A 23,565-nucleotide genomic window follows, 5' to 3' on the forward strand; every position below is an offset into this window, starting at 1 on the left:
AACTCTTGCTGAAACTTGCTGATCTTGGTATCGAGAACAACATGTTTAGATGGTTTCGTGGTTTTCTCCGCCAACGTATATGTAGGGGATTTTCCAAATACGGTGTTCTAAAAACTGGATTACCTCAGGGCTCAGTACCCAGTTGCACCCTCTTCAATATCTACATTAATGATCTTGTTCACCAACTCAAAATGACTCCTGGGATTAGATGTCTGCTCTACTGTGACGACCTTGTGGTCTGGACTAATCTTTTGTGCAGTTTGTTTTTTGGGGGATTCCCCCAAAAATCAAGCTGCACAAAAGATTAGTCACGGCTTGAATTTAGCCTTAGAGCTTTGGTGTGATGAAAATAATATGAGGGTTAACCTGGACAAATCCGTCTCAGTCACTTTCTCACTGACATACCAACCCTTACAGATTGATCTGTCGTATCAAGGCCATGCCATTCCGAATGTTGACAAGGTCTTAGTTTGTAGTTACTTAGGTGTCACCTTTGATCGGAAACTATCCTGGCGAGCCCATACTGAAAACATCTAGATGGGGCTGTTCTAACCGTACCTTAAATTTACCTTATAAACCTTTTATTTTGCCTGTCATGACCTAGTACTGAGACCCTTTGATTACAGCACATAACTCTGTTATTGATTTTCTTGATAAGACCCAAAATCAGGCACTGCGGATCATTACAGGGGCCGTAAAAACAATGCCGATTGACGCAATGCTCGAGATAATAGAAAAAAACCTTTAAAGAATATTTTTCAAGAGAATGCCCTTCTATGGGAAAAATTGACACGATTACCTGGTTGCCTATTTCTTTTGAGTGAACTCTCCTTGGACACAAGAAGGTGTCTAAAGACCCAACGTGGCTCTGTGCAGGGTGTTCTGGAACTAAAAGCACTGCTTGATATTAACTTCGATACCAAGCCCCTATGCCTTCCTTTGGATCCAACTATTGATAAAGGCTTCCAGATCCGCACTGATCTCACCCAAGCGGTTTCCAAAAAAGAGCAAGACACCTCGATTTTATAAATTCCTGCTCTGGAAACAATAAGCACCTTATATCCTGAACCCGATTGGGTACATATCTATACCGATGGTAGCCTTTTGAAGGACACTGACAACGCAAGAGGAGGAGTTTATAGCCATCTCTTCTCCTTTTATTTTTCAAATGGAAATTGCACAACTGCCTTTGATTTTGAGGTTACTGCTACTCGTGTAGCTCTGCCGCAGCTGCACTGTCATCTGAACAGCTTTGTAAAGGCTGTTACCTTTTGTGACTCAAAAGCGACAATTTTTGCTGTGAATTCAAACACTACTCCTGCCTCCGTTAACATACTTGAATGTAAAAAACTCCTACAGGGTCTGTTCGGGCTTTCTAAAAATATTGTTTTGCAGTGGATCCCGGGACACTGCGATGTAGCTGGCAATGAGTTAGTAGACCATCTTGCTAAGCAGGGAGCTTCTATCCTACAGACATCAAAGAAAGCTATCCCTCTCACCAGTGCCAAGCACCTAATCAAGAAAAAGATGATGAATCTAACTTTAAACCAATACACAGAGAAAAATTCTGATACGATCTGGTGGAATAATCTCAAAGATCTTCCTATGTGGCCAAGACGTAGGGCAGTTGCTGAGTTTCGACTGACTACCGGACACGGCTGCTTCCTCAAACATCTCCATCGAATTCATGTTGCTCAAGCCCCTTTCTGTACTCTCTGTTACCTTTAAGCGGAGATGGATGCAGACCAACTTCGTCTTTGCCAGGCACTGGGGGACATCTCTTTGTGACCGTTACTGGCGCGCAAGAGACTTATTTTGTTCATAGACTTTTCTTGCCACGATTGTTTTTGTTTTGTGTCTGTTTATTTTGTTGTCCCTCCCTTTGTGGTGAGTGGGCTTTTGTTGCTGTTGCTAATTAAAAATAAATCCGTTGACTTTTAGGATTTTGATTGATTGATTTGTTCATTTACGTCGCACTAGAGCTGCACAATGGGCTATTAGCGACGGTCTGGGAAACATCCCGGAGGATGATCCGAAGACATGCCATCACAATTTTGATCCTCTTCAGAGAGGATGGCACCCCCGCGTCGGTAGCCCGACGACCTGCACGCGAAGTCGAGCACTTTAGGGTAGAACAGTTTAACGAGGACTAATACCGCACATCCTCGGTCCCTACGCAGACTGATCCAAGTAGTCACCCACCCGCACACTGACCGCAGTCAGTGATGCTTGACTTCGGTGATCTGCTGGGAACCGGGTCTGACTTTTAGGAAGTCCGAAACTAAAAGGGGAGAGGAATGAATGTCGTTCCAGTCCAGCCCTAAACAGTTCAAGATGTGCTCAGGTGATGCCTGGTTTTGTTGGCGATTAGGGCAAAGAGGAAAGATCTTTGAATTGGCAGAAAATGTGAGACCTTTCAGGTGTCCACAGGCCAGTCGGGATAAGCAAGTGTTGGTCTGCCTGTCACCAGGAAGAGATAGAGAGAGTCCTCGTCTTTTTTTAAAAAATTGTGGTTGAGATTCCCGCAAAGTAAGCGGGTGTGCCATAACCGTATATGTGTTATAGGCCCAGAAGCCATTCCGTCCTTGTCAAGGGGAGTGCTAACCTTCTCTCCTTTCATATATAACTTAAACTCTTAAATATATATAAAATTATTGAACACTATGCATCGTAAGCTTTACAAGCACTGCTAGCATTTTAATCATACTAAATATTTTATCAGGTTACTCAAATACGCAATTTGCAGTAGATGAAGAATACTTTTTGATGTGGGAAACTCTCAAGCCATTATACAGAGAACTGCATGCTTATGTGAGACGAAAGTTAATTGGAAAATACTCAGAATCTTACATAAAACCTAATGGTCCTATACCAGCCCATTTATTAGGTAAGATTTTGTAAACTTTTTGATTAATTTTCCTATTATCTGTTTGATGCTTGAATAAAAATAATTGTATTTTTTAAATTCATCTTTTCCTAATATTTTTGTTTATGTTTCAGATAATATCTTTGTTTTCTGGTAAAAGGCATTATTTTTATATTAATCATAGAAATAAATAATTTACTTGAAATTAATGAACTTGCAACATATTAATGAGTTCTTTTCTGATTTTAGGGAACTTGTGGGCTTATTCTTGGGGAAATATTTTTGACCTTGTTATACCTTATCCGAATAAGAAATCAGTAGACGTGACAAAGGCAATGCGGGAAAAGGTAATTGAAAAAAATGTGTTACTAAAGTAAATGATGTGTGAAGAAAATGGGTATCCATATAACTACTCACATTACCCATATAACTAATAAGCTCAGTATTTGTAACACTGGGATGTACCACATGATTTTTGAGCTGAAAAAATTCCGGATAAAAAGTACTGGCAGCCTGAAGGCAGCATTCATTTAATCTATTTTACCATATAATTCGTTTTTACCTTAAAGTTTTATTTCGCAATTTTTACCGTATAATATACACATATTTATAATAATATACAAGGATCAAGTAAATACTACTGTAAACATTGCGGTATTTAATACTTTTTGTTCGGTAAAATTTTACGATGAAATTGAATTTGACTGTAAAAGAGGCACATTACTTTTTACCGTAATTTCAATAGCGATTTTTTAATGTGGAACCGTGTGCTACAGATTTAACATTAAATCTGCATTTTTCTTCTACGGACTTATTAGGATAAGCACTCCTGCTTCGTCATTAAATCTATTGACAAGTCTTTGTACTCGAGTTTTTGTCCTCGAATATTTGTTAAGAGATCAAAATAAGCATACACCAACTCAGTTCTTTTATTGCTTAAAATGAATAAGCAAAATAAATACAATTCTAAAATCATGACAAAGACACAAGTTAACACAGTCCTCGAATATTTGTTAAGAGATCAAAATAAGCATACACCAACTCAGTTCTTTTATTGCTTAAAATAAATAAGCAAAATAAATACAATTCTAAGATCATGACAAAGACACAAGTTAACACAGTTGTAACAAGCTATTTTAGTCTTCGCTTAACTTGCGGATTCCATTGTATATTAAAAGCTAAATTTGAAGGATCATATTCTGCGTTCAATTTTTCATGCACTGATTAAACTGCATTTGAGATTTTTCTCGAAATCACCAGAGGTTCCTAATGGCACCCGAAGCCTGTATTCTTCATCTCTTTCTTGCGAGTAGGACATTGCTGAATGTGTCCTTGAATTATAGATACTTCTCTGGAATTGTGTGGAATCGCTGATTTCACCACGAATAAAGCTTGTCTCCTCCCGAATGGCATTTCTCTGACATAGATATCGAAATCAAACTCTTACGCTAAGCTTTCCCGCCTATCACCAACTTGACGTGTTTGAATTATACTTATGTTATTAACTATACAAATGTATGTTGTTATTTATATTATGCATGTAATTAATTATAGAACATCTTTTAGTTTAACCTAGTCGTTATTTAAGGCGGTTTAAAATATAAAAAATAATACCTACTACGTAAATACCTACTTAAATTTAAATTTTTTACCATTAAATGTGAATATCTACTTTATATTTCTATACAATTTAAAGCTAGTTTTAGGAAATTCACTAAAATGCCATTAAACAAATTTTCCCACTAAACTCTATAATCTCCATTAACAAGCGTTTCAAAACATTTCATTTATTTTTTCCCTGATAGATAATGTAGTGTGAGTTATTCTTTTTTAAAATTCTAATGACTAGGAGGCTTTGCCCCCTGCTCGCTGGCGCTCGCCAACCCCCGAAACTGTTTTCGCAATTCATTTCGGATTGCTTCGCAATCCAATGCTCGCTTTGCTCGCTCATTGGATACGTTCTTAACGTCTAGCTTTAGTATACTTTTTTGAATACTGAAGTTCCGAAAACTTTTCACTGTAGAAAATTCTAAACCTGTACATTTCAATATTAATTTGAAATTGCAAACAGTTCACATATTTTTCTTAATCACACTATTCTAAATTTCAGTTGTTGAGAAAAGTAACTGTTGTAAGTTTTGTTTCAAAGTCTTTCCCGCCTTAACCAACTCTTAACCTCTAATTACTTTTTTCAGTACACATTTCTAAATGTCAGTATTGAACCACAAAACAACTTAAAGTCCTCAAATTTAGCATGAAGTTGTAAAATGTAATGAAAGAGGGTCATAGCAGTAATGAAAGTAGAAGTAAAGTTAGTATTGTAAAATAAAAACAATATTTTTGATCAATGAGCCAAGTTCTTCAAGAATCAGTTGAAGTAGGTTGCTTATTTAAAACTTTTTATAGAATTTCTTTAAAAACACAATTGTTAATTTGGGCATTTGGCGATACAACACTTATAGAATTGAAGGATTTGTTACGTCAAGAGCTCAGGTATCATCATTTTGATCTAGTTGAGCTTCTATGTCATTTTGATTTATATTGCTAAGTTAACTTTCAAAAAATTCTATGGCTGGCAACAGCATTTTTATTTTTTAAGTTGTTTATTTTTATTTCTTTTAGAATTCGTTATTTTTTTAGCGAAATGTTTTTTAACCTAACAGAATTCTTTGCCGACTGATATATGAGGAAAATAAAGTAAATATTTAAGTGTTGTGAAAAGAATCTTATTTCATACCTGCCAACTTTTGATCCGTTCCATTATGTTTTTTCTCAGTGGTAGTGGAATAGAATTAAAATTTCAATTGTAAGCAAAAAACTTTGTTATATTTTAAAACGCTTTAGCGGACCACCGTGGATTACAACGCATATTAATGTATATGCTTAATTTTTTTAAGAATAGTGGTGATCAAAATCATTTAAAAAAGTAAGTTTATTAAAGAAAAAAGTAGTATATGTTTACTACCACTTTAAATATAAAAATAAAATTTTACGCCAAATGCGTAAAAGTTGGCAGGTATGTTATTTAGTTGTACAAAGTACTTCAGCCGAAATTTGGGAGCTACGTAAGAAAATTATATATATTAGATCAGAAACACATCATTAAAAGGCAGAATGCTTTGGTGTTAGAATTATATATAATAGATGGTGTCGCAGTTTTCCATTGTTGTCGGTGCATTTTTATTGGCCAGAAAATCACGTGGTGTGATCCAGTTTTTCCTCATTCGTCTCCTTATTGTTTTGGTTGTAGTCAGCATAAAATTAATAAAAGTCATGCTTTTCTATAAATATTTTTGAATCCCTAACTTAAAGTTATTTTCCTGTACTGCTATTATTACGCTTTTAATTCAAGAGTTTAAAACTAAGAGAATTGCTGTTTTTTTATTAGTATTATAATGTAAATCTGCCTTACATTTTAAGATAAAGTTATTTAGAAAGGTGGTCTAACAATTATTATTTTTGAGCAAATAACATTAATATACTGTTATAAATTACAGTTAAAGAGATCTGTTAAATGATTTAGAACTTAAGGATCAGCTTCATGCACAATGAGATGCAGGCAAAAAAAAAATTTTTAATATATCCTACCGTTTGGTAAGTGAAAATATTAAATTAAGGATGTGAACTCATCAAATTTGTTTCAACAATATAACGTTATAACAACATAAATGTTATTTTAAAAAATGATTACTTAGAAAAATCACTTCTGTTTACCAATAGACCTTTTTGATGTTGGAAACTCTCAAGCCATTATACAGAGAACTACATGCTTATGTGAGACGAAAGCTAATTGAAAAATACTCAGAATCTTACATAAAGCCTAATGGTCCTATACCAGCCCATTTATTGGGTAAGACTTTTGTAAACTTTTTGATTAATTTTCCTATTATCTGTTTAATGCTTGAATAAAAATAATTGTATTTTTTAAATTTATCTTTTTTCAATATTTTTGTTAATATTTCAGATAGTACGAGTATCTTTGTTTCCTGGTAAAAGGCATTATTAAGAAGCATATTAATCATCGAAATAAATAAATTACTTAAAATTTATGAACTTGCAACATATTAATGAGTTCTTTTCTAATTTTAGGGAACTTGTGGGGTTATTCTTGGGAAAATATTTTTGACCTTGCTATACCTTATCCGAATAAGAAATCAGTAGACGTGACGAAGGCAATGCGCGAAAAGGTAATTGAAAAATATGTGTTATTAAAAAGATTATGGGTGACGAAAATGGGTATCCATGTAACCACTTATATAACCCATATAACTAATAAGTACTTGAACATGATTCATGTACTGAAAAAATTCCGAATAAAAAGTACTGGCAGTCTGAATACAGCTTATCTATCTTACCATACAATACGTTTGTATCTTAAAATTCATACCGTAATTTTTGCAGTAATATTGATTATAATATACGCATATTAATAATAATGTACAATGATCAAGTAAATATTACTGTAAACATTACGTTATTTTATACATTTTGTTTGGTAAAATTGAATTTGACTATAAAAGGCAGCGCAAAGTACTTTTTACCATAATTTTATTAGAAAGTTTTTAGTGTGGAACCATGTGCTACAGGTTTATAATTCCATCGACATTTTTCTTCTATGGACTTATTAGGATAAGCACTCCCCTCTCGATGGTAAATCTGTTGACAAGTATTTGTACTCGAGTTTTTGCCCTCGAATAATTGTTAAGAGATCAAAATGTGCATACACCAGCTCAGTTCTTTTGTTGCTTCAAATAAATAAATCAAATAAAGATCGAGACAAAGACACAAATTAACACCGTTATAACCAACTATTTTTAAGTCGCCGTTGAACTTGTGTATATTGTATATTGAAAGCTGAATTTGGAATGTCATATTCAGTGTTTAATGTTATACATACTGATTAAACTGCATTTGATGTTTTTCTCGAAATCACCTAAGGCTTCCTAGTAGTACCCGAAGTCTTTATTCTCCATCTCTTTATCGCGAATAGGACGTTGCACAGTGTGTCTCTAAAATATAGATACTTCTTTCGAACTGAAAGATATTGCTCATTTTACCACGAACGATTTTACGACTCTTCTACCGAACGGTATTTCACTGATATAGTGATCGAAAACAAACAATTGTCAACAAGAATGTTAAAACAGACTTTGATCTCCAACTGACTTTTTTGCCCAGTCTCAATCTTAAACTTCAAGTAGACAGCAGTCTATACCTTACGTAATTTCATTACGATTTGATAAAATTAAAAAGTGTTTAGATTACTTTTTGTCCCCTAGACCGATTTATTGCTTTTTCTTGCATTTTTCATCGATTTTAGCAATCATATTACGCATGTATAGCGCACTTTCTTATTACTCTTTTGACACAAAGATATCACAACGGAACTCTGTGTGTGAGTATGTGTGTTTATTTTCCTCCCTTACCCCGACTCACCTTGTTTCTTTTTCTCTGCAACTACTTGTATCACTTGTAAGAGTTTATACTTTTTAATGAAATACAATTCAAATATGATCGAAAATATTTATTATTGTTTCAAATTTAAAAGATACATTAAACTTCCTCGAAATCAAAACGCTATGGTAATACCTTACAGAACAAATTAGATATTTTAAATACACTGGTGGATAAAATAAAGTGATGGAAAGCATTTTTGCACATTTCTATGACGCTATATTCTTCTATGACGCTATTTCTGGACGGTTATTGATATGAAGGGAACCTGGAATCCGATACCATCCCAGCAACATTATCGAAAGGGACCATTATGCTGGTGGAGGACTCATGGTTTGGGAAGGAATCATGCAAGATACCCGCACACCGCTCCATGTGTTTGACAATGGTTCCGTGAATGCCCAGAGGTACAGGCAGGAGGTCCTAGAGCCCTACGGGCATCTTTTCAGGGGCGCTGTTGGCCCTGAGTTCATTTTTATGGACGACAATGCGCGATCACATAGGGCTCTCATGGTTGATGAGTATCTGGAAAGCGAGGATATTCAGGAAATGGATTGATCAGTTAAATCCCCTGAAATGAATCCTATTGAATATGCTCAGGATGCTCTAGGGAGAGCTATTGCGATGCGCCAACCTCCCCCCAGAACCATTTTGGGGTTAAAAATTGCTCTGGTGGAAGAATGGGTGGGTCTTCCACAAGTCCTCCTTAACTCCCTTATTAACAGCATGCATTACTCGTTGTGCATGCTGTCTGTCTGTCAGGGGGGACCATACACCATACTAGAGGCTACACACACTGTACAAGCATCACTTTTATTGTCATCTTTAATCCTTAAGTTCAGACTACATTGGATTTATTGGCAATAGGTCTTGCCAGTGAATGTCACTTTCATTTTTGTTCTGCATACCTTATTATCATGGAATAAGCTATATCCAAACCAAATTTCATTTATTTACATTCAGTATTTTTTGAGATATTTGGGAAAATGTCTTTCATCTCTTAATTTTTGTCGACCAGTGTAGAACAAATAAGAAGAAAATTGTAAGTTCATAACATTGTAATTTTTCACGATATTTATCTATATTTTCTAAAATTAAGTAGTTTCACTTGATTAGTTTCTTCTATTGTATTTTAAAGGAATATATTGTTTAAATTTGCAAACAAAACCTTATTTTTCAAAAAATTGATTTTATAGTTGGAACTATGGATTTTCTTTGACATAACACCTCGTTTAAAAACAATAGCTCATCATAATGTAAGTTTATGAAAAAAAGTCAGAAATAAAGTAACAGCATGATAGCATGGGGAAATAATTCTGCAGAAATTTTTTGTATGAAATTATTTATTTTGTTTGAAAATGAATTAATATTGTTTATTCAGGATTTAATTTAAGATTTATAACCAATTTTTATTTTCTTGATTCTTATATAATAAATAAAACATATAATTACAGCATATAATCATATAAAGGCATATATTTATATGCGTAACTACATAGGAATTTCTGAACCATACCGAGATAAAAATAAACGCATCTTAAATTTCTTAAAAAATTTACCATCCATACTCATACATAAGTAATATTATGTTGATGTTTTTTTTCATCAGTTACAACTAAAACATATTAAATATGGATCGTATTATTTGGTTAACTACTAAATTATGATAATCACCTAATACAAATTTAAGTCATTTTTCTAATTTAAGCAAAATTTATGTCAAACGGTGCTAAGTGTTGGTATATATTTCAAAATCTAGATGTCACAGTTTGTTAAGGGACATTTTAGAGCTTCAAGAGCAAGATTTATAGAAGCTAGAAAAAGAATAGTTATTCACCATCTATTCTAAAAATACAAACAAGCAAATCCTATAAGAAGTCTAGCTAATCTCTGACGCCATAGTAGAATGTGATTATTTTTTTCCCTAGTATTATTCCATTAATCCATTAAATTTGCAGTGAGGGTTCTTTAAGGAATTGAAGTATTTTAATTTCAAATAGTATTATACCATTAATCCATTAAATTCGCAGTGAGGGTTCTTTAAGGAATTGAAGTATTTTAATTCAAATAGTATTATTCCATTAATCCATTAAATTCGCAGTGAGGGTTCTTTAAGGAAGTATTTTAATTTCAAATAACATATTAGTGCTTCGATGCATAGCGCACCCAAAAGCAGAACAACTGCCGTCACATAAAAATGAATTTTTTGCCATCGAAAATGAATAATTTTGTAATATATGAGTTGAATTATGATGTAAACAAAACAACAACAAAAGTAGAAATTAATACAAGCGAATCTCCTTCCGGAAGATGAAACAGCCTCTGCAAATACTGCCCCCTACCGTTGAGAACATGAAATACGGTCGAGAATAGAGTCAATATGAAGAAAACAAGATCACCAGAATTGCAAATTCGAAAAGAAAAAAATCCCGCATGCGATGTTCAGTAGTCTTCTTATTTATGCTGCTTTTTCCTGCCTCGTTAAGGGGTATTCTTAAAGTCCTAACGGTACATTTAAAAAATAGTTATATTTTTAGGTTAGAGAAGGTGTTATAGGTCTCCCATTGCGAGTTGGCGTTGCAAAGCAAGATTATAGTTTGGACTGGTTTTAGGAAATTCACTAAAATGCCACTAAACATGTTTTCCTACTAAACTCTGCAATCTACATTAATAAATGCTTTAAAGTAGTTCATTTATTTTATTCCTGATAGATATTGTGGCAGTGTGAGTTTTTGTTTTTTATTAAGAAAAATTTTTCAATTATATGAAACACTGTTGGCGAAGTATTTGATGCGTTTTAAAAGGAGCTGAATTACACATAAACAATAAAGTACAAAGAACAACGGGAAACTAATTTATTTTATTCCTTCATATTTTTTAGAATATAACTCCTCTGGATATGTTCAAGATGGCCGAAAACTTCTTTACATCCATAGGCTTGATGCCAATGCCAACAGAATTCTGGAATAGATCCATTATCGAAAAGCCCCTCGACAGAGAAATGGTGTGCCACCCCTCTGCTTGGTATTTCTATGAAAGAAACGATGTTAGGTGAGATGGAATCCATGTTTTTTTTTATTGAAGACAATAGTTTTCCGTGTTTGAAATAGAATTTTACAAATATATGATTAAATTTAAATTATGATTAATAAGTTATCATGTTTAAAACTCTGATTATTTTATAAAATGCTATTGTCATAAAAAGAAAGTTTCTTTATAAGATATATAAGAACGATTTCTTAATAACAAATAATGGCACATACTCTAATATACAGGTACTACAATTTGGGTTTGGGAGAAAATTACTGACAAGTTACAATAAGGAAGCAGAGAAAAATTTAATTGGACAGGAGAAAATTGTTGTTGTTGTTAATTTACGTCGCACTAGAGCTGCACAATGGGCTATTAGCGACGGTCTGGGAAACATCCCTGAGGATGATCCGAAGACATGCCATCACAATTTTGATCCTCTGCGGAGGGGATGGCACCCCCGCTTCGGTAGCCCGACGACCTGCGCGTGAAGTCGAGCACTTTACGGTAGCACAGTTTAACGAGGACCAATACCGCACACCCTCGGTCCCTACGCAGACTGATCCAAGTGGTCACCCACCCGCACACTGACCGTAGCCAGTGATGCTTAACTTCGGTGATCTGCTGGGAACCGGAGAAAAAAATTCAACTATAGTTACCAGTCCTCAGACGCTAACCTTGATTTCTGAAAATCCTTTCAGGTGTTGAAACATTTCATAAATAATTACTTTTCCAGTATCTTATTCTTTCCAACTATTTAGAAATCTATTTTCTTTTCAATTTCTACATCTAACAGCATCAGAGATTCTCTCTTCCAAAACATCCATTCTTTTATTTGATTATCTGTTTTGATCTTGTTACCTCTACTCTGATGATTGACATCTTACTCTTCCTTGTTGTAATTTATTTGCAATTTTCTTCTGCATCTTTGAGTTTCCTTCTTTCATTCTTTGTTTCAACTTTGAAGCTATATTTTAACTGTCGATTCTAAATTACATCATATGTCTGTTGTTCCTATATGTTCATTTGAAGAAGCTTCGAATTTAAATATTACAAATCTAAATCATCAAAGATAATTTATATCGAGCTCTTATTTCATTATAAAAGGACTAAATTCATAATAATATATGAAATTCTATTTGAGTTTGGTAAAGACCAATTAAAAAGTAGATTGGGTAATGATACTAAGTGGAATTTTAGTGAGTTTGAGTAATTTAACTTGATGTTAATGCTTTCCTCTTTAGTGTATCTGAAGAAGAAAGGAATATGCTTTGCCTTTTTTGCGAACTACCATTTTGAAAATTATCTAAAATTCCATCATTCATTTGAACTGTCCAAGTCTTAATTTTTGCACAATGGGTATTTTAATGTGCTTATGTTTAGCTCTAAGCTTTCGTAATACATAACAAATACTTTTTTTTTTTTTCAAAACTTTTTTGATCGTGACCTTTCAAAATGTTTAATATTTTCGACTTAAAAATTTTTTTAAAGATAATGCAATGGGTTAATGTATTGGATTTATGTAATTTATATGCATTAAAATATGACCATTCCAAACATTCTCATTGTAAAAAGAAATCACTTGGTGTGGTATAGTTTTCCCATTAAAAATCGGGCTATCTTTTGTTGCCCCCAGTATAAAATTAAAGAAAGTTATAAATGCATCGTTTGTCTGTAAAATATTCCTTAAGGTATCCGACTACCTTAAAAATGAGGATTTTCACAAAAAATCACTTTTTTATTTTATTGCTTTATAATAATGCCCAATTTTTCTAGTTTTAAAAACTGTTTTGTTTTTGAATGCACGTCAAGCAGAACTTTAGTTATACAAATTTTAGTAACAGATGACAGCTGTCCAACTTACCGGAAATTACAAAAATGAAGCCGGTAGTAGGTAATAGTTTCGGATCCATTTCTATTTGTGTCTTTATTTTTCTTAGATATTTAATTTTTAAAAGCTCTTAAACTCACAGCTAATAAGCTGAATTATATTTTAATTAGATTTTACGTTTCGTGGTTACTGTTTGTGGGTAACATGAAAAGTTAGCATATTTTCTGATATTTTGCTTACATTTGAAGCGCACTTTCTATATCTTGATTTTGATTTGTTTTGAAGAAATTTATTGATTTCTTTCAAAAAAATTTGTTATTTATTTTGATGAATTTATTGAAATGGGTAAAGGACGTACTTCTCGATCTAGGAAACGTAAATATTACGGTAATCAACATGCCACCAAAAGCGATGATTTGAGTAAAGTTGATTATACCATTTATTCAAAATTGTGTAAAGCAGATGAATTTATTACTTCAAGCTCTTCAAAATTATCGATTTCTATGGATGTCAATAAAGAACTGATGCCTTTGGATAAAAACAATCTGTGTGGCAATCGAATAATGGATATTGAGATCCTAATGGTGATATTAGCTTCATTATGTTGTCCGGTTTGCTATGATAACAAATTGCATTTAGAAGAAAATTCTAGATTTGAGCTATTATAAATATTATAAAAAATATTTTTTACTTCTAATTATTAATAAAAACTATATTTAGACATATATATTAAAGTGTGAAAATACAGTAAGATGGTTGTTTAATAAAAAATTGTTCCTGCGTTAAATGCTTTATAAGTAGTAGACTTTTGATGTTATTCACTAAATACTTTAAAATATCGCTAAATAATACGTTAAAATATCGCTACGTTAAATAAAACTAAGAAAATGTGTGAAGGTATGTGCCCCCTATAAAATATAATAACTTCCTACTGACAAACATTCATAGTTTTTAGAAAAAATGTAATTATAAACTTTAATTGTGTTTTTCTCAAATTGACAATTTTGCTGTTTTTTGTCTACGGAAAACAAGATAACTCAACTAATTATAATAAATTTGTCTTCAAACTTTCAGAGATTGTTTCTTGTATTGGTGGTTATGTCACAGACCTCCAGAATTCAGATAACTGTATTATTTTTTGTTTTATGAGATATTTTGCAGTAGATAATGTGAAGAAAATGTGAAAAAAAATGGAAAAATATGCTTAACACTCCATAAATTATTTTAATTTCATGCTATCATTTAAGTTGAGGTTCATAACACTTCAGAGGGTTATACGAAACGGCTCAAAAAGTTTGATAGCTGCATGTACAATAGTTTTTTGTGTAGAGTGTTTTCCGTTAATGAGTTATTTTCATTAAAATTATCTAAAAAATACTCTTTAAACAAAACATTTCCTGTATATTAAAATTTTCTCTATTAAATATGTTTATTTAAATTAATATACAATATAAATTGCAATAATGTTGTGAAAAATATTTATTTTTCAAAAATTTTGTCCCGAAGGTAGTCGGATACCTTAAATCCAATTTAATGGAATTTACTTATCACATTTATCATATTTTTCTACTAAATATTTGATTTTGTTCATTATTCCAAACTAAGGAAACAAAACTAAAAGCGTCATGTATTTACTTTTATCAATTTGGCGAAAAACTGAGTACAGTTAACATACGTTATTAAAATAATGAATATTTATAATGAATTTATAATTTAAAATGAAAAAAAGCATGCTTGAGAACTAAATACTGGGGATTCCACGTTCGACTGACCACCTGACCGGAACATTTGCTCCTGCACCCCAGAGCCCAAGGTCAAGAAAACTGAGATGGGCACAGTGGACTGTCGCGCCGCTGAGTTCAGTTTAGTTTATTTATAATGAATGAATTAGGTATTAACTTTTAGCCCCAGTACTTTATAATCTCTTGGGACAAAAACATTTAATGAGTTCTTACAGTAACCAAATATTAAATTGGAAGTTTAAAAAAATAGCAACCTAGTAGATTAATTAGATTAAATTTTATTTCGATAGAATCGGAAACTAAATTCGTTAAACAAAATCTCTATTCATACGATATAAATTTTGAGATATTACAACTAAACACTTCTTAGTTTTGTTATAACAAGTCGTTCATCGTAAAGAGATAAAATCTGATTGTAGAAAAGGGGGAGAATGAGAGATGCGATCAGAAAGCAAAGTACTTTAATTTAGAAATAAACATTTCGATTTAATTTGTTTAAGTCAAAAATTTAAATCAATGTAATTTTTCGTGTAGAGTATAATTGTAAGCAATTGACAGTATTCAACAACATGAGTAGTTTATTGTTTCTTGCAGAATTAAGATGTGCACTACAGTTGATATGAATAACTTAGCCACTGTGCATCATGAAATGGGACACATAGAATACTACTTGCATGTACAAGATCTTCCTCTTTATGACAGACATGGAGCTCATTCAGGTATAATTCATTCAGTAACAGGAAAGTATTTTTAATAATACTTCCTTAAGGAAGTATTATTTAAAAAATATATAATATTTTACAGTTAGCTAAATTTAACTGCAACTCAATCTCTTCTCTAAGAAATGAAATAAAAAATCTGCCGATGGTAACTCGAGAACTGACGAGTTACTATCGGCAGTTTTCGAGTATTAGTTAGTTTATAATTTGTCTATATTAAGAACTATGAATAGAAACATAAATATTAACATGGAAACTGTTATTTTTTATCAATCAAAATTGAGTGGTGATGGCTCAAGGAATAGAGCACTCCCCTCCCAATAAGGTGACCCAGGTTCGAATCCCAGCGATGGCTGCTCGTTACGAATTCTCGACCACAGTGCTAACGTAAAATATACTCAGTGAAAGATGGATCCGTCAGGTTAACCGTAGGACGTTTTCCTGGTTTTCTTCAACATGTAACACAAATGCGGGTTAGTTTCATCAAATAGCCCTCCACGAAGGTATATTTCTTCCAATACTTCATACGGGAGTTCCCTTTTCTTCTGAATTGAGCACGAAATTATAAGGCTATGAATATTGGCTATGGAAATTATATAATATTGGTAGTCGTAATCTCTAAACTGGGTCGACTTGTTCAACGAATCTATATATTACAAAATAAAATTAATTAAAATTGAGATAAAACGTTCTGTTACCCATTGATTTAACCCAGGTTCAAATCTCAGAGATGGCTGGTCGATATGAATTTTACACTTGGCTCGCATCAACCCCAGTGCTAACGTAAAATAGGCTCAGTGGTAAGTTGACCATGGTTAGAGTCCTCTTGTCTTGTCGTAACCGCTGGAAGTTTTAGTATTTTTCCTCTTCGTGTAACGCAAATACGGAATATTTCTATCAAGAATTGGCTTAGTATTCTCCAGAAATGCTAAACCGATACCTGATTCCAGGAGTTCCCTTGTCTTCCTGGTTTTGTTCGAAATTACAAGGCTGCGGAGTTAAATTTTAACTTTGATATTATTAAACTCACTATTGGGTCTGCTGTAAACTCAGAATTAGGTCAATGCAATATCTTCTCCAAAATAACATCAAAAATCAACCTACAGTAGCTCAAGAACTAGCACAGATTGCTTATTTTACAGTTTATATACATTTAATGGAATTGAAGCAGTATACTCTTGCGTAGTATTGTTACCAGATTACTTTACGATTTTTTTCAATCTTCTACTGGATAGCAGCACAATACTCAGAAACCTAAGTGTTAAAATGGAAACTGTGCTATTTAACTATCAAAACGTTCTTTAAAACTACTTGAAAAAAATTTTTATCATTATTTTGCGCAAAGTCTTTCATTCCAATAATGGTACTGCAGTAATGTCCACCATTTTATGCTACTTAGTACGCAAGTAAAATCAAAGAAACGGAAATGAACTGTTAAAACATTGCATTATTTCAGAATGAACTTTCGTTTAATCATCGCGAAAGATTTCTTCTGTACAGTGTGCTATATCTTTCATATGCTGTTGCATAGATACCCCTTTCATACAAAATATCACAATAGGTATAATCAAGAAAGTAGTTTTTTATGTATAATGTATGTCATGTATTACTTTCAGTATGTAGTTGAATCAGATAAAATTTATATTTACTATGGCTGTAAGTAACTATTAATAAATAGTATGTGCCGCTACGTCAAAATCAAAAAGTAACTATTAATAAATAGTATGTGACACAACTTCAAACTCAAAAAAAAAACTATACACGTACGTAATTGAACCTAATTCGTGTTTTATTCATGGCATGAGCTTTGTACAAATGCCACTAGCTTTGAGGAAAACTTTCTTCTGTTAAAATTATTGCTAACAAAATTTAAGTTGCAATAACATACTATTTTCTCTAGTAAATACGGTGATTTTGACGGTTTAACAATAAAAAAAACTCATATTTTCACATCAATCATTCAAAAGACATAGCATAACAATAGATCCGTGTCAACTACAATTAGAATTGTCTAAAGCATTAAATTTTACATTAAAAGCGTATCTTTAGTTTAAACTTTTTGTTAGAAGTTAGATGTAACAAATTGACACAAAAAAAAACGAAAAGAGGATTAAAAGAATACATATTAGAGATAGGTTTCCTTATCTCTGTTTTTAAGTGTTGTTATTTAAGGTTAAATTTCGATTCAAATTATACATAACTACTTATTTAACGGAATCCAATTCTTGTGTGAGTATCGGAAATTTAGTTGTTGAAATAAATGATGATATTTTCGAACCACGTGGAAACAACCTTAATAAATGTTTTCACGTTTTGTTTTTGTTTTGTAATGCCATCTTAAAACGAGTTATTTACTTGATTTAAAGAAAAATGATGTAATGTCTTGATGATTTTTTATGTAAATCATGCTTTATAAAGAGAAAAATATGATGTAGCGTCTAGAAAATGTAATGTAAAAAATATTTGTTTACTCTATAAATATTAAAGCTCTGCTATACATAAGCTCTGTGCTTTCAGTGTAGCAAAAATATTTTTTTCTATCTGGAGACATAATTTATGAATTTCATGAAATCTTCATCTGTTAACAACCATATATATATATATATATATATATATATATATATATATATATATATATATATATATATATATATATATATATATATATATATATATATGTATATATATATATATATATATATATATATATATATATATATATATATATATATATATATATATATATATATATATATATATATATATATATATATATATAATGAAGTTGCAATTTCAATAATTGCGATGTTCCAGCTCCACTTCGTACACCAACCCCCGTGATTGTTTACCAATTATCTCTGTTTTTTTCTTTTTCTAAAGTCACCTTTTTCAAATAGCAATTGTCATTTTGGTAATAAAATATATTTATATATTTTAATAATTTCATGTAAACAATGCTTATAAATAATATGGAATTAATGGTATATTGGAATTGAAAAACAATTGAGTGTACTTCTGAAAAATATTTCAACTTAAGGAAACAGAATGTGTGAAGCAGTAAAGAGGAAAAAAAGAAAATTAACTTTTCTCGTCAACGCTACATAAAGATAAACTTATGTAATTAAAACCATCTAAACTAAAAACTGCTTTTATCTCTTTTAAACTCTTGAATTACGTTTTTATAGTTTTAAAAATTTTAATATGAATGTTAAGATATTACATCTGGTAACTTCTAATTCTTTCGACATCAATTTAAGCGCAAGATTATTAAGTAAAGGTCTCTCGTGAGTTTAAGCAAAGTTTTTAAATTATTATTATTTTAAGCAAATCAAATGGGGAGAAAATTCCCGAGAAAAGAATTACCAATTACAATAACTTTTACGTGTATTTCTTGCACCAAATTTGATAATTACTAATTCTCAAATTAACTGCTTAATGTTAAGTTCTTTATTCCATCGTATTTCCTGTACGTTTTTCTACAGTTGCCGTAATTTTTTTGAGTTAAAAATTTTTTGATCAGCAAAATAAAATTTAATTTAAAATTTAACACCCAAAACAGTGTCCTTGAGGTCTCTAACGATTTTTTGATAGACAGATAATATTTAATCGTTTCTCACCTTTGATTTTAGCATTTCATGAAGCCGTTGGTGACATGATAGCTCTCTCTGTAAGAACCACTGATTACTTAGAACGAATTGGTCTCTTAGAAGCTACAGACGATCCAGGTAATTTGATCAACATGACCAAGAGCAAAAAACAACATTTATGATTTTCAAAATAGAGTTCAATGTAAACAAAATTATTTAATAATTTTATTATAAGTGTATACTTTCAAGTAAAAATTGAAACTATAATTGCATTTTTCTTCCTGATTCCAATTTTTTTTTTCTATTTTGTAAGGGTTCTTTAATGTTAAATAAAATCTTTCTACTTAGTTTACTAAAATAAAAAGATACATATAAATTACTTTAAAAGAGTAATTTTAAGTAAATAATGTCATAGAATCTATAATATTGTTTGCTTCCAAGTTAAAAACTTTAAGTAATTAATTATTACAATTTTTTTTCATTTCTAGCAAATGCAACCTAAAGCTTTTATATAATATTAAACATAGAAATTTGTAAATTAGCACTGCAAATAATTGTTAAAAAAATGACTTTGTTAACTTCTTATAGATAATTCCAGAAATATTACTAGAACATTATTTTAACAATTGCAGTGTTTAACATTTGAATATAATCTAAATAAAAATTTATTTATAATATTTAATAACCATGGTAACTAGTAATTCTGAACTTAAGGCTTTTACTGCAAGGAAATCGTTTTTTTCCTTTTGATATAAACAATTTAATATTTAGTAGGAAACAAGAGTTACTGATGCAAATATTTATTATACCATTAAAATTTTAATTTAGTACAAATATTTTGTACTAATACGCTAAAATATTTGTTCTACAGAAACTGAAATCAATATCCTACTTTACATGGCATTAGAAAAAATAGCATTTCAGCCATATGGATTGATCGTAGACCTTTGGAAATCGAATATTTTTAATGGGTCCACACATGAAAATGAACTCAATAAAGCTTGGTGGAAATTAAGGTAATGCATAAAAATACGCCTGTTTGCCTTTTAATTTATAATTTTGCATAACTATTTATTAGCGAAGCCTAGTACTTCGAAAGCAATTTTGTTGCTGCCGTAAGATATCACTTTATTTATGCTTCTGTTTTCATATTCTGTGCGTTTTTCATATTACGAAAATATTTTAAATCATTCCTTAAAGATTCTGGTACTGGTTAGTTCGTTTATTTGTTCCTCACTATGTAGATTGTACTACATACTAACCTCTTTACATTTTATTTTCTGTTTTTTGCTTGATATATTTGTTTGTTTGTTCGTATATATTTTTTACTTAATGTGTTCTAATTTCGTTTCAATTTTTTTAGTGCTCCTCACACTATTGTATTGATATATTTTGATTTGGCTACATTAATACAATATTAGAAAGCACTCCTTTCTGCGGATATAATCGTGTGGGCTGATGAAGAACTTATATTTTTTCTTTGTTTTGTTTTCCAGATTTTTAATTTCTTTCTCTTTTTTTTTAGATATCAAAAATTATATTTTTTTAAATACCTTTGAAAAATTATTTTTAATAATTTTCTTCTCTTGTCATTATTTTTTATTATTTTCCATATTTTCTCAATATTTTAGCTTATTTTCTACATACTTGCAGCTTATGCGCAGTTAATAAAACTTATTAATTTTCCTCTCTTCTTCTCTCTTTGTTTTTATTGTGCTACATTTTTGTGAAATGGATCGAAATTTAGGGACTTTTTTAGCACTTAAAATTTAATTTAGATAATCCACAACAATGAAGATAATCAATAAAATTAATAGAATTTTAAATAAATCATTTTAAATTAAATTTAATAAAATTTCAAATAAATTTGGCATTTTGGTTCAGTAAAACATCATTGCATTTGATGACCTTGATTTTGGCAAAACGCGTTTAATGTTTTATGTCATAGAGTCTTTAATAAATCTGATCCCCTTGTATAAAAACGATTAGAACATAAAATTGAATATTCCTTACTTAAAATAATTCTAAGTTCTTCAAACTTAAAAATCTCTTTTAACCTTTTTGATTACCTATATTTTAATGATTATCTTATTCTGTAGCTATTCCCAAAATTTTCGATTAACTATTTCTACTCTAAATATCTGCTCGCGCCCAGTATGTCTCATGCTAATAAGAACAGGTTGAATACAAACCTAAAAGAGTAAAACTATATTTTTCATACTTTACGTCTTTTAAGATAATTGATTTAGGTTCTAAGCTGAAGTAAGACTAATCTTTAGTGCACTGATTCATTTATTGAAATTGTTTTAAAATTTTGCAGCAAATATTTATCTATGTGGTCTGAATTTTACATGTCTATCACTTCTGCAATCTATAAGAATAAAATGCAGAGTTTGCCTGTGTGTCTGTCTTCCGTATAACTCCGAAACTATTTATGCTATTGTCCTCAAATTTTGGACAGTGAAGGAAAAGGGCAATTTTCAGCCCGCAATCCTAAAAATAGTTCAAAAATCTTCTACATCGTTCAGGAGAGAGATTTATAAACTTTCTGATTCGTTTACAGCTAGCTCCATTAGTATGAAAAAAACTAGAGACTATCCTGTTTTTTTTTCCAAATATTTTTTTTCCAAATTTTCCCAAAGATAGCATCAATGATGTTCACTATCTTAAAGCCCTCATTAGCCCAAAATGGAATTTTATGACATTCTTAGATATTTAAATATTTCTTATTCGATGTGTCACGAAAAGTCAATGATCAATTATCAAACGTCAACGTAAACGCTGTTGCATAGGTGGACTATGTCACCAAATTAGTATTTAAGTACAGGATCACCACGTGTTTAATTTTAATATAATTATGCTTTTAAAGCGTGCTACTATAAAACTAGCAATTTAAAATCAACGGAATTAGAAATAAAACATAAAGCATTTAATGAAAAGCAAAAAAAATGTAGAAATTATACTAAATCGTCTAAGAGAAAGGTAAGAAAATCGCTTAACCCTTATTGACGTGAATGATGCATAATTGAGCCGTGATGGCTATGGGGATAAAGCGTTCGCCTTCCAATGAGGAGAACCGGGTTCGATTCCCAGTTGATACGAATTCCGTATCTGGCTTGCACAGTGCTGACGTGATCACAGTGCTGACGCGAAATATCTTCAGTGGTAGACGTATCATGGGTTAGAGTCCCCTAGCCATCAGGCCAACCATGGGAGTGTCTCGTGGTGTTCCTCTCGATGTAACGCAAATGCGGGTTAGCTCCATCAAAAAGTTCTTCACGAAGGCAAACTTTCTCCCAATACTCGATCCAGGAGTTCCCTTGTCTTCTGGATTAGGTTCAAAATTACAAGGCTACGGAGTTGAACATTAGCAATCGTAAACCCATAAAATTGGTTCAGCTGTTCAACGAGGGTTGTAAAATGAAATAAAACGATGCATAATTAATTTTTGTAATAGGTACAAATTGAAGTAAAAAATAAAGTAGTTATAAAAAGCAAAATTGATGGTGCAATGGTACTAATTCATTTAGAAAGGAAAGCAAAATCACGGTATAGTATTTTTGATTCCTATTGTGTTTTATTAATTTTGGCAATTGGTACTAACTGAAATGAATAAACTATGCACTAAAAAGCAAAAATAATGGGAAATTGGTACTTAGTCGTTCAGGAGAAAATTAAGAAATCTTCATGCTATTATTGGATCCAATGGTGGTTAATTATTTTTTTATAAATTGGTACTATTTAAAATAAAACTATAAACTATGCCGTAAAAATCAAAATTAATGAGAAAATAGTTGTGTTTTGCTGATGTAAAACGTAAAAAAATTACATGCTTTCATTGACAACAATAAAGCTTAACTATGTTTAATATTAGGTACTAATTGAAATAAAAAATAAGTCTTGTTCTGAAAAAGTATGGTAACTGGGGCAATTTTAATCAATATCAAATATACTGAAAACTAAAAACAACGTTTAAGAGCACAAAAATATTAATATTATTATTTTTTCCCATTCACATAGCTTCCCATTCGTCGTCATCCATTCACCCTTCCCTCCTATTGGCCGTTGCTCTAACCTCCCCCCCCCCTTGTGACGTCACCTTTCTCTATTTATTTACCCTGTTTTCTCTCATTTCTTTCTGTTGCACTGATGAAGGTTGCCCTTTGAGCATCCGAAACAGCTGTCTGCATTTATAAATATTTCTTGTGCTCTTAACCGTTGTTTGCCTTAGTTTGTATTTTAGCTCAAAGGTCGCCCACTTGTGTATTTACCAAATATACTAATCTAGGCAAAATTAGTATATTTGGTACCTATTAAAATGATATCAATACTGCTT

The 23,565-nt window shown here is 31.4% G+C and overlaps 1 protein-coding gene and 1 non-coding gene across 2 annotated transcripts in view; one reads left to right on the plus strand and one right to left on the minus strand.

The window, feature by feature from the left end:
• Positions 1-23,565, plus strand: part of LOC147807116 (angiotensin-converting enzyme-like) — a 44,953-nt gene that overhangs the window by 15,970 nt on the left and 5,418 nt on the right. Inside the window, exons 5-12 of the mRNA XM_087167792.1 lie at positions 2,723-2,887; positions 3,116-3,213; positions 6,587-6,716; positions 6,956-7,053; positions 11,202-11,371; positions 15,518-15,642; positions 19,272-19,367; positions 20,101-20,245. Of these exons, the coding sequence (XP_087023918.1) occupies positions 2,723-2,887; positions 3,116-3,213; positions 6,587-6,716; positions 6,956-7,053; positions 11,202-11,371; positions 15,518-15,642; positions 19,272-19,367; positions 20,101-20,245 (1,027 nt within the window). The remainder of the gene's footprint in view (positions 1-2,722; positions 2,888-3,115; positions 3,214-6,586; positions 6,717-6,955; positions 7,054-11,201; positions 11,372-15,517; positions 15,643-19,271; positions 19,368-20,100; positions 20,246-23,565) is intronic.
• On the minus strand, positions 2,502-2,627 carry LOC122269398 (U6atac minor spliceosomal RNA). The gene has a single exon (XR_006225160.1). It is a non-coding gene; the product is annotated as a U6atac minor spliceosomal RNA (small nuclear RNA).

This window comes from Parasteatoda tepidariorum, chromosome 7 (genome assembly GCF_982258835.1).
Source record: "Parasteatoda tepidariorum strain Cologne lab strain chromosome 7, Ptep-v5.0, whole genome shotgun sequence".
Taxonomy (NCBI): Eukaryota; Metazoa; Arthropoda; class Arachnida; order Araneae; family Theridiidae; genus Parasteatoda; species Parasteatoda tepidariorum.